This window comes from Fringilla coelebs (assembly GCF_963513975.1).
Source record: "Fringilla coelebs genome assembly, chromosome: 1".
NCBI classification, from domain to species: Eukaryota; Metazoa; Chordata; class Aves; order Passeriformes; family Fringillidae; genus Fringilla; species Fringilla coelebs.
This window is the reverse complement of record NC_140028.1, coordinates 17374053-17387862: the sequence shown is the minus strand read 5'-3', so window position 1 is coordinate 17387862 and position 13810 is coordinate 17374053. Positions and strand designations below refer to the sequence as shown.

At 33.1% G+C, this 13810-nt stretch overlaps 1 protein-coding gene across 3 annotated transcripts in view; it reads right to left on the bottom strand.

Moving 5' to 3' along the window:
- The window catches only part of CSMD3 (CUB and Sushi multiple domains 3), a gene marked incomplete at both ends in the record, with an annotated part of 576542 nt that overhangs the window by 129970 nt on the left and 432762 nt on the right, over positions 1–13810 (bottom strand). For all 3 annotated transcript variants that reach the window (XM_084217912.1, XM_084217913.1, XM_084217914.1), the window contains one exon: positions 4994–5110. In XM_084217912.1, coding sequence (XP_084074038.1) covers positions 4994–5110 — 117 coding nt within the window. The remainder of the gene's footprint in view (positions 1–4993; positions 5111–13810) is intronic.

The window sequence follows — 13810 nt, the reverse complement described above, 5'->3', positions numbered from 1 at the left end:
AATTAGTGTCTTGAACCTTTATACAGTTGGACACTCAAGCTTTTGGAACACTCTTTGTGGCTTCACTCCATCTTGTTGACAAGTAATCATTGTTTGAATGGTGCAGTCTCACAGCTTTGAAGTGTTTGCTTGTATAAAAAGAGGGTAGGAGCAGAATCAGATTCCTGCCTATGGCAGCATTTTGATATTTTAGATAATATTCTTTCATTTCTATCTCCCTTTCAGCAAAGTATTGCTTAATTCAATAATTGCTTATAATTGAATTGTTTATGTTTAAAAATATTGATGCTAGCTATATTGATGCTAGTCATTTCCATCCATTTTTTCTCAAGATGGAGAGTTAAACCCTCCACGTATTAAAAATGTCAGTCTATATGCATCTGCCACATTTCTTAAATTATATTAAGATATCCACAGCAGTGATGATGGATTCAAGTTACAAAAATGTTTTTACTGTAGATCTACATCTGTAGATGTACAGATGTTTGACTGTAATTCAGATAAGTATTATCGTAAGTACAATTTTGGTTCTTATTCCCTCTTCTTGTGAGGTTGTCATTTGGCACATTCTGTTCCTTATGATCTCTCCTTGCCTATCTTTTTCTTTCCAATTGTATCCTGAGTTTGTCATCAAATCAAACTACTGAAATAACTTTACTGTGACACGGTTGTTAAGGGGTCTAACAGTTGTAGATGCAGTGAGATGTCTGACAGAAAACATATGTTGACACCATTGTTTTATCAATGTGTATTTTCACTGGCAGAATAAAATCTGTAGGTTTACCTTCCAGTAATTGGTAAAAAAAATATTCTTTCAAGGACATTATTAATAATAATAATACCAAAGTTCAGCTGTTTGGTTCTACTTCTTTCTTTCCTGTGTTGCTAATATGGAATAATTCAGGTCTATCTCCAAAAATTCAAGACAAGACATAAGCAAAAGCTGAAAATGGCATAAATGTGGCTGTGAATATAAGCCAGTTATTCAGAAATTGAAGAGAATAGTGGAATTAAATTTCTCTGTTTACAGTAAGCAAACTGGATCTACCTTCATTGCCATAATTTTAAGTCTTGTCCCAAAATACCATTCTTATCAATAAAATCCTTGCATTTTTTAATTATATTTTTCTGTAGATGTAAAGCAAATGTTTCCATGGAAACTAGACATTTTCTCAATTATTGTTTTAGCTTCCAGGTAGGAAAAGATAGTTCTGCTTTAAATTTCATAATTTTTGATGGCAACTGAGAAAATATATTTATTTTGTAATAGCATAGCTCAAAGCCACACTTACATACCTTACCATGTATGTTCAATCCATCTTTTTGCTCTAACAATAAAAAGCCATTTGTTGACGCCAGCTGATATAAAATCTATTTTACTGTTAAAAATATTAATTTAAAAAGAAGTATAGTATAGATAACACCATTATACAGAGCAGAGCATACAAATTAGGTCATGTCCATCAGGGAAAATAAATAAAATCTCAAACATCTGCATTTTAATTGCAACCAAAGCTGTATTTCAGGATTGAACAATTAACAATCATTACACCACTTTAAAATATCAGTGGGAGAGTGTCAGATAAGAAGCTGAGTCTTCCATGTTTACAGAAGATTTTGCCTGTGGCATACTGTGTGCTTTTGTGAATCATTTATCTTGTAGCTTAAACCTGTCATGGTATGAAATATTGCAACTATGATTCTGCATGACAGAATAATGAAACACTGGGAAAAAGTCCACATTGAAATGACTTTTCCACAGAATTTTTGACTTGAGAACCCGAGAAGCTGCAGATGAAATAGGTTTTCTTTTCAGTCCATCAAAAACTAATCCAGGCCAATGAGTTCCCATCTACACACTGAATATGTTATTACATTGTTTGTGGGTTTTGTCTCTATTTACCAGGTTTTCACTTTTTTTTTTTTTCTCTAACTGTTCTTTGGTTTAAGTTCTCATATACTGTATTGGATGCCAAAACAAGTTCTTGAAGAGTTTCCATTCAGCAAATATTTGATTGCTGTATTTCACACTGAAAGTTGGAGCCACAGAGAAGATGAAAGATTTGTTGCTGTTTTCTTTAGGAAAATTAAATTATCATATGTCAGCAGGTTGGCTGGAGTACCCCTTTGTAGCAATGTATCTGAACAACTTAGACTACATTGTGCGCCAACCATACCGCTTGTAGTTCCTCTTAGCAGAGCCCTCTGGAATGCGTCAAGGTTACAAAGACATAAACTGTTCTAAAATAAGAAAGAAGAGGCTGAGAAACAGAATATTAAGGCTGAAAGAACTTGACAGAGAGCTGTGAGGCACCTGGACTGTAACCAATCCCATACTCTGAAGAGTGTGTGCAGAATGCATGGACAGGATAGCGGCACCAACCAAGCAAGGTGAGATCAGTGTGTGCAGCAGTTGTAGAATCTATAAATAAGGGCATAATGTAAACAGCAAATGGCTTCTGCTCAATCAAATTGGTTAGTCACACAGGAGTCCTGGTTTCCCACACCCCTTCATTCCCAAAAAGATTATTTTGACTCTTTTATGTTGTGAACAATCTCTGTCAAATCTACATGATGTGATGCATATATCCAAATGAATTAAATATGAAATCTGGTGTCTTTTTCCACAAAGGCCAGATTTTTTGGTGACCATTTGTCTGTGAGTGATCCCTACATACCGACAATTGCAAGTGAAGACTCTTAATGCAATATCTTCTATCAGGACCCAAGACAGCAGAGTTACGGGAACAAGGATTTTGCTTACTAAAATTGATCTGAAAGACCATTGCAAAGACTATTCTTCTCTGAAACTTAAATATATTTTGATGAGTAAGAAGGAAAATCTATAACCTAAAACACATTCGTTACTCACACTGTAAAACTTCAGACTGAGACAAATAATTACAGTGAATGTAAAAAACTTCAGTTAAATCAATTGTCAAAATTACTTTGCCTTTCTTAATTGTTTTTATTGTTTTATAATTTCAGTAAAGACAGATTACAGAAAGAGCCCAGGTCAGGGAAAAAAATCTATATTAATAACTCACAAAAGAATTGCACGCTGGTGTAGAATTCAAAGAAAGATTCAGATTTTAAAATGTGAGCTTCTGGGTGTGAGGAATTCTGCTTCCTATTCCGGATGAGTATCATTGGGAAAAAAACAGATAAAACAGAAATATCTGTTTTGGCACTTGTTTCAATGTGTCATGTCATCCTCATTTTGAGTGGTTACTACCAGATATCTTTTTTACCTTCGTCTTTCAACAGATCTTTGTTTTCTGCATTCACAAAAGTGGATGAAATATCATGCACGTTATATTCTACAGGTACCTGAATTGTCAAAATGCACTATTTAAATACAAGAAAAAAGTAAAGGTCTATCCCAAAGTAGGACAGACAAACAGTTTAGGTATTATATAATACCTATATTCCACAATCTGTCAGTGAATCTTTTTATGCTAAGGTTAAGCATATTTAGACCTTTTTATTTGCATCAGCATTTTTTTATCTAACCACTGTGAAACAGTTAAACAGAATTCCTTAATACTGTTACTATCATGCTTAGTGTGTAAGAAAACCAGTATTTCTCAAATTATTCCAAATTACTATGCAAAGCAGTGGGATTTTTCCCGCATTTCCATGTGCTGTTTTGGGAAATCTCGTTTATTTCTGGAAATCACAAAACTACACATTTTGAATCCATTATTGTAGTAATTTTAAGGCTTTACTTGTTGACATCTGTTTCAAAAACTAAGCACCACAATTATGATATTAAATTAGTAACTTCAGATTTGATGAAAATGGGAGGATATAAACTTTACAGTTTATCTAAAAATGATTAGCTGTGTCAAAAATCCATGCTTACAACATTTAGAAATAAGCCAAGAATTCCACATAGGTTTAATTTTTTCTTAATATTTTTGGAATAAGGAGAAATCAGCATGAATTAGGAGACAATACTTTTAAAAACCAATTTATTTTGTAGTAGTGCATAGTAGTCTATGCACCTCTACACAATACACCAGAACAAGCTAATTGGATATTAAGGGAGTTCAGATATCATGAGTATGGCAGATGGACACACAGCAGCTGAAGCATTGTCTTTAATTTGGCTAAGATGTTTGCAGAATCAACATGAAGAAAGGTTAAGAAATACCCATCCCCATCCCCAGGCACCTATTATTTGATAAACCGATATGTGAGCTGGGGGTCATAATGAAGTCCTGATTATCCAAGCAAAAATCCACAGCATGGATATTTAAAGCTTAAATGGTACTCAATATGTGGCATGCCACTTACCAAGAAGTCAAAGTGAACAAAAAAGCCCATCAGCTGGTATCACAGACATTTAGTAATAAAGTGAGATAGAATAATTCATAAATCCAGGGAGGTAAACTGTCTTTGTATGGGACAGAATACACCATTAAAATATTTGTTTAATCAACGGAAAAAAATGTTAGTATGGAAGTGGAGTTTTGATGGAGGATCAGAGAATCTACAAAACTCAAGCAGAAACCTGCTGCTCTAATTTCATTTGTCAATAAAGACTATGCCATTGCCTCATGATGCAGAGAAGAAAGGGTTAAAAGAGCAACTCTACCAAATATTTAAGATAAACATTGCTTCCCCTGCTTACATGGACTTACTGGAGCTATGCTTCACTTTCTAGAGAGTAGGCACATGACCCTGGGTGAAAAGAAACCCAAAGTGGTACCACTAATATATTTGGTTAGCATCACAGTAGTATTCTAAGTTACATGCTAGTTATCACAGTGAGACAAAAATACTGAACACAAATTTCAAAAGATAAAGGCTAGCAGAAGTGTTTTGAGAAAATAATGCACTGTAAAATGATAAAAGTGTTAATAGAAGTATCAGTTTAAACAGCTTATTCACATTAATAATTTTATGTAAAAGCAACCCTAGAAATCATCCAGAATTGTTGAAAGTATCCAAGCAACAGAAAGATATTAATAAGACCAGAGCTACTTACCAAATTCCTTTGGAACAGTGATAGAGTAAATACAGTTGTGACCAACACTATAATTCTTGGGGTAGTTTGGTGATAGTACAGTCCCTTCAGAACCTGTTGATCGGCTTCCACAGGGTGCTAGAAAGCGAAGATAACTGGTTATAAAAATTTAATATCATTAAAAAATCAGTTTAAATTATGTTACAAAGCAGAGTGCCGCAGAGTCCCCCGGCAGGTGTGTTTGTTGTATGTTGGTATATGATATTGCAGGAAATTTTATTACACTTCTACACGGGATTAAATTTGTACATCCTGTGACACTGAGTATGTGCAATTTGCTCATATGTCAAATGAGAATTGATGTCATTCTGCAGATTTCCAGATCAATTATTTTTTTCTTTAAAATTTATAAACCTTCTTAATAAAAGTAATGATGTGGTTTATATGCAGTATGCTATTATTTACAGCAAACAAAACTATTATTCATTCCTATGAGGTTTTATATTATGTTAAGAGCATAGATTATACAGCCCTTCTGCACACTAGTAAATTCTTGCTTATGCCAATACACTCATCATGCAAAATAATGTCTACAACTACTGATATAAGAGAGTCAGGTTTTCTTGACAGAACATGATGTACCACTTACTTATATCTCAATTATTTATAACTCTATATATAAAAAGTTATGAGCACATACTTTTCTTTATCACAGAAACATCATGTTTATGCTACCACAGCCATAATACTTGATCAAAGGGAAGATAGATACAAATGCTTTTTACCACAACAATGAATTTTGCTAAGGTTTATAACAAAATTTAGTATTTGACATTATTCAAAAATGTCAAGCAAGAAACAGTGTTATTTCTTCTTTTTTTTTTTTTTCATCAGATGCACAGGTGCTTACATATGAAACATTATTCAATCTTAGTGGTCTCCTATGTCTATTACCTGCTTGTCATAGAGACTTTGTAATTTAGGGCTTTAATTTAGATTTAACCCTAATCTATTTTCAAGACTATGGCATCTCTTTAGAATAATTTTTCTCTTTTGGCCTCTAAAGCATTTTTAATGAGTTCAGTGTTAACTTGTCTATTTAACAAATTTATTTCCTGTTAAGACTTGAATTTATAAATTAAGTATAAATGTGTAATTTGCTAAACACAGCTGGGGTTTTTTGTGGTATTCTCTCAAATTATTATTACTTCATGAATTACAGTAAATAAGAAAAAGATGGTTTTCTTACTACTATTGCAGAAGACTTTATCTTGTACTTGTCATACTAAATTTAAGATATTTATTAGTGTAGCTACAAATTACACATTTTAACACTACTTTTAGTAATTCACACAAAATGTTTGGTGGAGTATACCACCAAACAAGAACGCATCTTTAAAATGTAACAACTTAAGGCCCCAACACATTGAGAACAGGTTTATGCAATTTGCATTAGCATGGATTCCTTTCAGTATGGTGCAACTTCAGAGTTTGGCAGGCTGTGTACCTGAAACAAGAGCAGATGGCACCTATTGCTCCAGTTTGAATACACAGCTTGGAAATTATTTAACTGATTGTTGTGAAAGTCGTGTTATTTGAAATATGTCAACAGAAGGGTCTTGACTTTTGTTTGTGCACGTGTGTATCATGTGGCAGATGTGGCACATGCACACACATGCTCCAGATATACTGGAGCTAAGCAAATCCATCAGCACCCAGACCAGGATGAGCTCTTGGTGAGGCTCAGGACAGCGGCTGGGCACACGCCCTGACACAGGGAGTAGACACTGACTTCCACATGTGCATGGGATATTGCCCTCTGTGGCTAAAAGAGTAATCTCAGTGCCTTCCCTCAATCTACCATCATGTGAAATATTAGAATTCATGATCTTTTGTGAAAACATATTTAGATAATAGAACTACTGGGACTTTTTCCAAGAAGCAGTAAGTGTCTTGGCTGGGCCTCATTTGCAGATAATTATTTGCCATGAGTTACTGGAAAAACACAAAGTAAGAAACCTTCACTATTTAAATGTGGCAAATATTTGTGCCAAAACCACATCTGCTTACCAGGTTGTAAGTACTCAAGATTTTCTATTCCAGATTTTGGATTAAACAGAAGTGAATATGGAAGAATATAAGCAACAAAAGCATTAAAATAAGAGAAATAAGATTGTAAAAAAAAATTATCCCTAACTCCATTTCCCTCTTTACTGTTTGTGAGTTGAACAATTAAGCTACAATCATCAATACTACTGTCCCACTCTAGCACTCACATCATTATTACACCTTTCTAATCAGCAGAAATAATGTGCAAATTTAGAGTAAAACTACAATTCCACTAAAGTCAATGGCATTGACGCAAAAAGGAACATAATTTCACCCTTAATGAAACTTGAAGTCTTTGTACACAAAAGCAGTACTTAAAAACAAAACCCTGAAAAATTAAGAGCTAAATACAGTCCTCAGCATATTGTGGACATTTACTTATAAAGAAAAATAAAAATTTTTATATACTCTATTTCTTTTCTATTCTTACAAGTTATGCAATTAGTAATAGTATTACCTTATTTGTAAAAAAAAGGTTCTTACACTAGTATGCTTAAATCAGAGCAAAATATATTTACCTGTATACAATAGACAAAATATGTCATGATACTTGCAAGATAGTATTATGAAAGCTGATACAAAAAAAATCATTAATTTTATTGAAAAAGTCAATATATTTATTGAAAAGTGCTTATAGATATCTAGAAGTCATTAAACCCAACAATTTTTTGCAAATTAAGAAAAAAAAAAGTCTAGTATCTTCAAAAATCTGAGACTTCTCATTAATACTGAACTATGGTTAAAATAACTTCCAAGTCTCTAAAAGGTGGAGATAATACCATTTTCTTTTACAGCTGATAATTAAAATGTTTATATGATACTTTGTATGAAGCATCTAAACATTTTTCCCACATGCTGAATTCCATGAAACATACATCTGCACTGGATTTAAATGGGCATATATACGCTCACACAAGAGAAGCTGGCATATATCTGTTCACACAAGGGGAGAAGAGATGCACTACTCTTCTGAAGCAGGATTTCCAGTGAGGATCTTTTAGGTACAAGGTCTTTCAACAAGAGTTGTCTGCAGCCTTTGCTGCAATGTACTCAATACAAACTGGAGTTAGACATGAACTATTTGTCACTCTGGCATATGCAACGTACAGTCGGCAGTAAGAACTTAAAACCTGTGTTAAGTATTTCTTTCCTGGAATTTCTTTCCTTGGTCTTCCCATTCTGGAATTTTTTCACTCAGCCCTTTCTGAGTTTACTTTTCCCCTTATTATGTCCCTTATTTTCCAGCTGCTTCTGTAATGACTCTTATCTTCACAAGAATTCACATTCCTGGGTCTCAAAAACAACTAGTAGAAAGGGAAGTTGGTTCAAGATGAAAGCATCCAGTTGACCTTTACAAGCTGAGAAAATGTTAAATTTTTTAAATCATTAGGTAGTGAATTATTTAACTCTTATAGCAGCTGGACAGTCCTTCAAGACATTTCTGAATGTGTCAGGGAGGAAGAAGAGATTTGCTTAGCATTTTAGTAAGCTTAGAGAGCTCACTGACTGTATTTCCTTCCTTGCAGTTTGGGAAATGTTTAATTTAAAATGCCAAAAAAGTTTCAAGAAGAAGAGATTTTACCCTGACCTAACATTGATTTTTGAGCATTAATGTTTAGTCAGGGTAATTAAAGATGGACATGAAATCATAGCTACAGTGAATTGAAAACATTAAGTTGATGCAAACATATATTTTTGCCTCCAGAAAACAGCTAGCATCAAGTTGTTTGGATAGATGTAAAATTTCCACTACTACCATGCTATCCATTGACTTTCATTAATGTTTTATTCAGCTAAGTAGGTTTTATTGTCTTGGATTCAGTTTTATAGTGCAAGGATTTGTTTAGTTTCCTTATGAATAGAAAGTCAAAGACTAATAAGTTGTGAAAATCAACTCGTCTAATTATTATGCTCTGCATTGAAAACTCTACCTATAACAAAAGTCTAGCAAACCCATCACACCCACAAATATAAATTGTTAAAACAAACAAAAAATAGAACAAATAATGAAAACCATTCCCCTGGGAATGTAAAACATCCATGTAAAGCAGAATAAAATAACCCAACCAACCAACCAGCAAAACCAAAAACCCTTCAGGAGTCAACTGATATTTTGTAATGTAATTCTCCGACAGTATTTCATTATTTTTGAATAATGTTTGAATACTGTATTTCTTTATGTATTTATTTATGATCTAGCTTATTCTAGTTTATTCACCAAAATTTTATGCAGCATGCTGTCGTTGTCCTACTTTCCAGGGTCAGCAATGAGAGCAAGGGACTTGACTATGTTAAGAATGTGATAAAGATCAGTGCGTTGATACATCGCTCACTATTTCCTTGAAACATTTTTAGAAATAATGGCAAAAAATTCCTGTGTGTGCTGAACCTAATGGTAACTTGCCTTGTAAAACCGCCTCCCCTGTAGCCCTTGACAAACCCTATCACAAAAACAATAGAGTATCACCCATTCTGTATGTAAATTGGCAAACATTTTATCTGGAAGATTACCCACCTTGATCATTAGTATTCATTTACCTTTGTCAAAGAACTACATTCTACCTCATTATGGCGCTGTATTAGTAAATAGAGAATGCAATATAAAATGCATTACCATCAGAATGACATCTTTTCTCAAATTTCAGTAGTTGTAAAAGAAATGTAGTTGAAAACCACAGAGGGAAAATCACCCAGCAGAACAATAGGTTCTCATAATCTATGCCTAACTACTGCTATAAAGTCACATTTTCTGTGCCTGCAGCTAAACAATTCAGTGTTAAAAGTCCCAGTCATGTGCTTATTGCTCATATGTTTTTCATCAGGCCTTTGCAGTTTAACCAAAAGGAAGAATGCACAAGGTGAAAGCTGAGTAAGAAAAAAGTGAAGAATGGACTACCTAAGCATGAAGATCAATTTCAAATCTCGTAATTACCTTTAAAAATTATTATTTTTGCTATCAAGCCTTTTTTTTATGCAGCTTGAAGTTTTAAACTCCTACTCTTGCTTTCAGATCACCTACTTTCTAGCTCCTACAGCTAAGATCTAATATAGTTTAATTGTATTTGCAGATTTAAGTGTCATGTTGCACCATCCATTTTTAAGCAGCAGTTCTCAACGGAATCAATGGGGAACACTGCTTAAAAATGAATAGCACAATATGGATTTATATCACACAGATAAATTTGATTATGTAGCTACAAATACAATCAAAAAATAAGAACAATGTGCAGGCAGTCTGGAAAAGAAGGGAAAAATTCCTTGAAGAACTGGTGATGGGATACTGACTTTTTATCTAATGGGTCATTGTATCAAAATCCAGTCTAAGAGGCCTAGTATTCAATTCATTTAAATGAATAGGATCAGAAAAAAAATTACTTATTGACATGATTTATGTTTATAAAATTTAATATATTATTGTGGTTTACCCCAGCTGGAAAATAAATACCACACAGTCCTGCTTGCTCATCTTCCCTTGGGGGGAGAGAGAGAGAATTGAAAGGGTATAACTGGAAATTGTAAAGAAAAGGAAAATAAAAGATGAATGTAACCCACAAAAGACAAGTATTGCCAATGAAAACACTTGCTCACCATCAAGCAACCAACACCTTGCTAGTTACTCATCAGTGACCCCAGGCCAGCCTTCCCCCTGTATTATTGCTGAACTTGATGCCCTAAGGTACGGAATGTCCCTTTGGTCATTTGGGATCAGCTGTCCCAGCTGTGCTGCCTCCCAGCTTCTTGTGCCCCTCCAGGCTGTTCACTGGTGCTTTGAGGAGCACCAAAGGCTTTGATTCTTTGTAAATAATTGCTCAGCAGTAGTGAAAACCCCCTGGTATTTTCAAACCAGCAAAAATCCAGGTCCTACAAGCTATATACTAGCCCAGACTTCCACATATATTAAATCATTGGATGCTCTTTTTCCTAGTCTTATGTAATAAAATATCATTCTATTTATCCTTTGTGGTCCAATTACGAGATTTTCAGTTGCAATGATTTCTTGTAGTGATTATAAGTAAAGAGAAAAAAAATACAGTGACTGATATACCACCTTATAGATACAAAATTATTTTAACGCAAAGGACATTGTCACATATAAAAATGGTAGACATTTGTTCTAAAGTTCTAAATTACAGATATATTTATTGTGGATATCAGTCTGTAAATGTGAAGCTGATAAAGAACCTAAAGCTGCTTTTAAAATACAATAAATATGTAAATGACAATCTGATTAAAAAAGTATGTTTTAGTTGTGACTTGGAAAAGCAAAAATACATTAGAAATAAAAAGACACTAAAAAATACAGAGAGAGAGAGACAGTGCAACATCATAATACTGGAAAGCAGTGTGAAAGAAGAAAACATAATGATGAATGTAGACTTCCAAACTGTAGTCTCTTCAGTCTTCAGAACATAATTTAACTATGCAATCAAAACTGATGTAAAATTGAGACAGAAACTGAGGCTAATAGATGTAAAAGTAAAAAAAATGAAAAACCAAACCAAACCGCCCCCCCCCAAACAGAGAAATTCTAAGTGGCAACTTAGAAAAAGTATTAGCAATTGTAGAAATGCAAGATCAAAGGCAGCTAGCAACTGTTGCAGAAGAATTTAAAAGATCAAAGATAGATTTTGAGTTTCAATAAAACATTGTTGTTTAGAGACAGATATATGTAAGCTAGGCTTTAATGTAGACATAGAAGGTGACATTTCTGTTCCATTTAAGACCAGTGGAGTTTCAATAAGAATGTCACATCAAGTTTTTGCCATTTAAAACAAAAAACACCTATATTAGCACAAAGTTTTGAAATACTAGGGGGGTGTTTAGTCTCCAAAAGAGAAGAATGAGAACATGGGCAGTCTGGTCACTTTTTGAAGATGTGGTAGATTGAGATAAAGATTAGAAAAATAATTGCCAGCAATTCTAGTATAATAAAATAATTTTAGATATTCTCATAAATATTTTTGGGAAGTTATTACATTTTTGTGTGATTCCTGGAAGAGAGAGAGATATAAATATCTGTCACCATGGGTTAAGGATATCAAAGTAGACAAGAAATAGTATTTATTATAATTGGTTACGGATCTATCCATAGTTATTGATTCTAAGATGACAAGGAAGTTTGTCTGATATTTTTGGTGCTGGCAGTGCTAAATCCACCATCAAGTGCTGTAGCATGATGGGTTATTTAATATTTTCTATAAGAGAAACTCATAAAGAAAAAATATTATGTATTAAAAAGTACAAAATGGGAGAACACCTAATGGCAATTCCTAAAAAAAACCCAAAAAAACCTGAGAACCTACACCTATTTTCAAAGTTTTCCAAAGGATGTGTAATCAGTAAAATATGTCTTGTAAGGAGAAAATCAAAGAGATTAGAATCTGTGTAGCAGAAAATTAGCAGAGAAACACAATTAGATACAGTTTAAGAAGTACATTTCAAGAGGAAAGTGCCTCTTTCTTTTAAATAAAGAAACAGCAGAAAATTTAGCAGTGCTTTTGATGTTAATACATAAAGTTTATATGAATATATAAAATGCAATTAAACACACTATCAAATTATGTCCATGTAAATTTTTTTAACAGTCCATCAACTTTTACCACCAAAGCCAAACAACTTTGTATATTCAGTTTCTGTTTCTTGAAATCTTTAAACAAAACTAGATGTTTTTCTGAATTTACAAAAATCAGATTTTATACAGCTGATTATGAAATGCACTTCTATATTCAGGGGAAACCTAACTTTAGAAACAATGTTTGCTCTCAATTTAACGATTAATCATAAATATCAATTATATTCAGTTTTTCCTTAAGGAACTGTAGTGCACAGAGTTTTCAAAAATTCCATATAGCTTTCTCAAGTGCTAAAATCATGTGTTGCTTAAAATTCTTTTACTAAATTTAAATCATTTTAGCCAAGTGTAAGAAAAGTGTGATTTTTTTTTTTTTTAATCGAAGCTGAGATGTGGCAGAAGGTCAAAATCCTACATTGTTTTATGTTGTAGAATGGGTTCACATCTGATAGCTCTATCACAATATTGGCTGTTATCCATAACCCAAAATATTATCAGTTTGCAAAATTATTTCTCTTTATTTTTTCTATATTTTTCTAAACAAATGCAATTAGCAGGAAATTAGACATATTTCTGTTTCTGCCCTATCTGACTAAATTCAAGTCCATTTTAGATGAGCAGGAAAGTGAACAAGCATAAATGAAAAATTCTGTGCTCCTATTTCAATTGTCAAAGCCCTAGAGAGAATATTAAAGGAGATTTGAAGAGTCAGATTTCCAATTTTATAACCCAAAATCTAATTCTATATAATGATTTCATTTTTAAATGTCAGGGTATAGCTACACATCATGAATTATTTATTATCAAGGCCTGTGGCATGTAAATGTCAAAATATTCCATAGCATATTCAGATACCAAATAACTAACCAAATAAGTATGATTAATATATCCATATTTAATAAATAAAACTAAAAATAACCAGATTAAAATTAATCTTAAATTATAGGAAATTTTAAATCCTTGTTTAACAGATGCATTAGTAAATTCTGAATTTAAGATAGCTTAATTGCAGACAATTGTTATTCTTAATTCTTCATTTTTCTGCTAATACTGCAAGAAATAGCTTCCTGAAAGAAAGCTTTCTTCAACAAGGAACAGTGGATTAAGTTAATTTCCAGTGCAGTATAGTCTTGTAGAATCTCAAGTAATGTTTAATG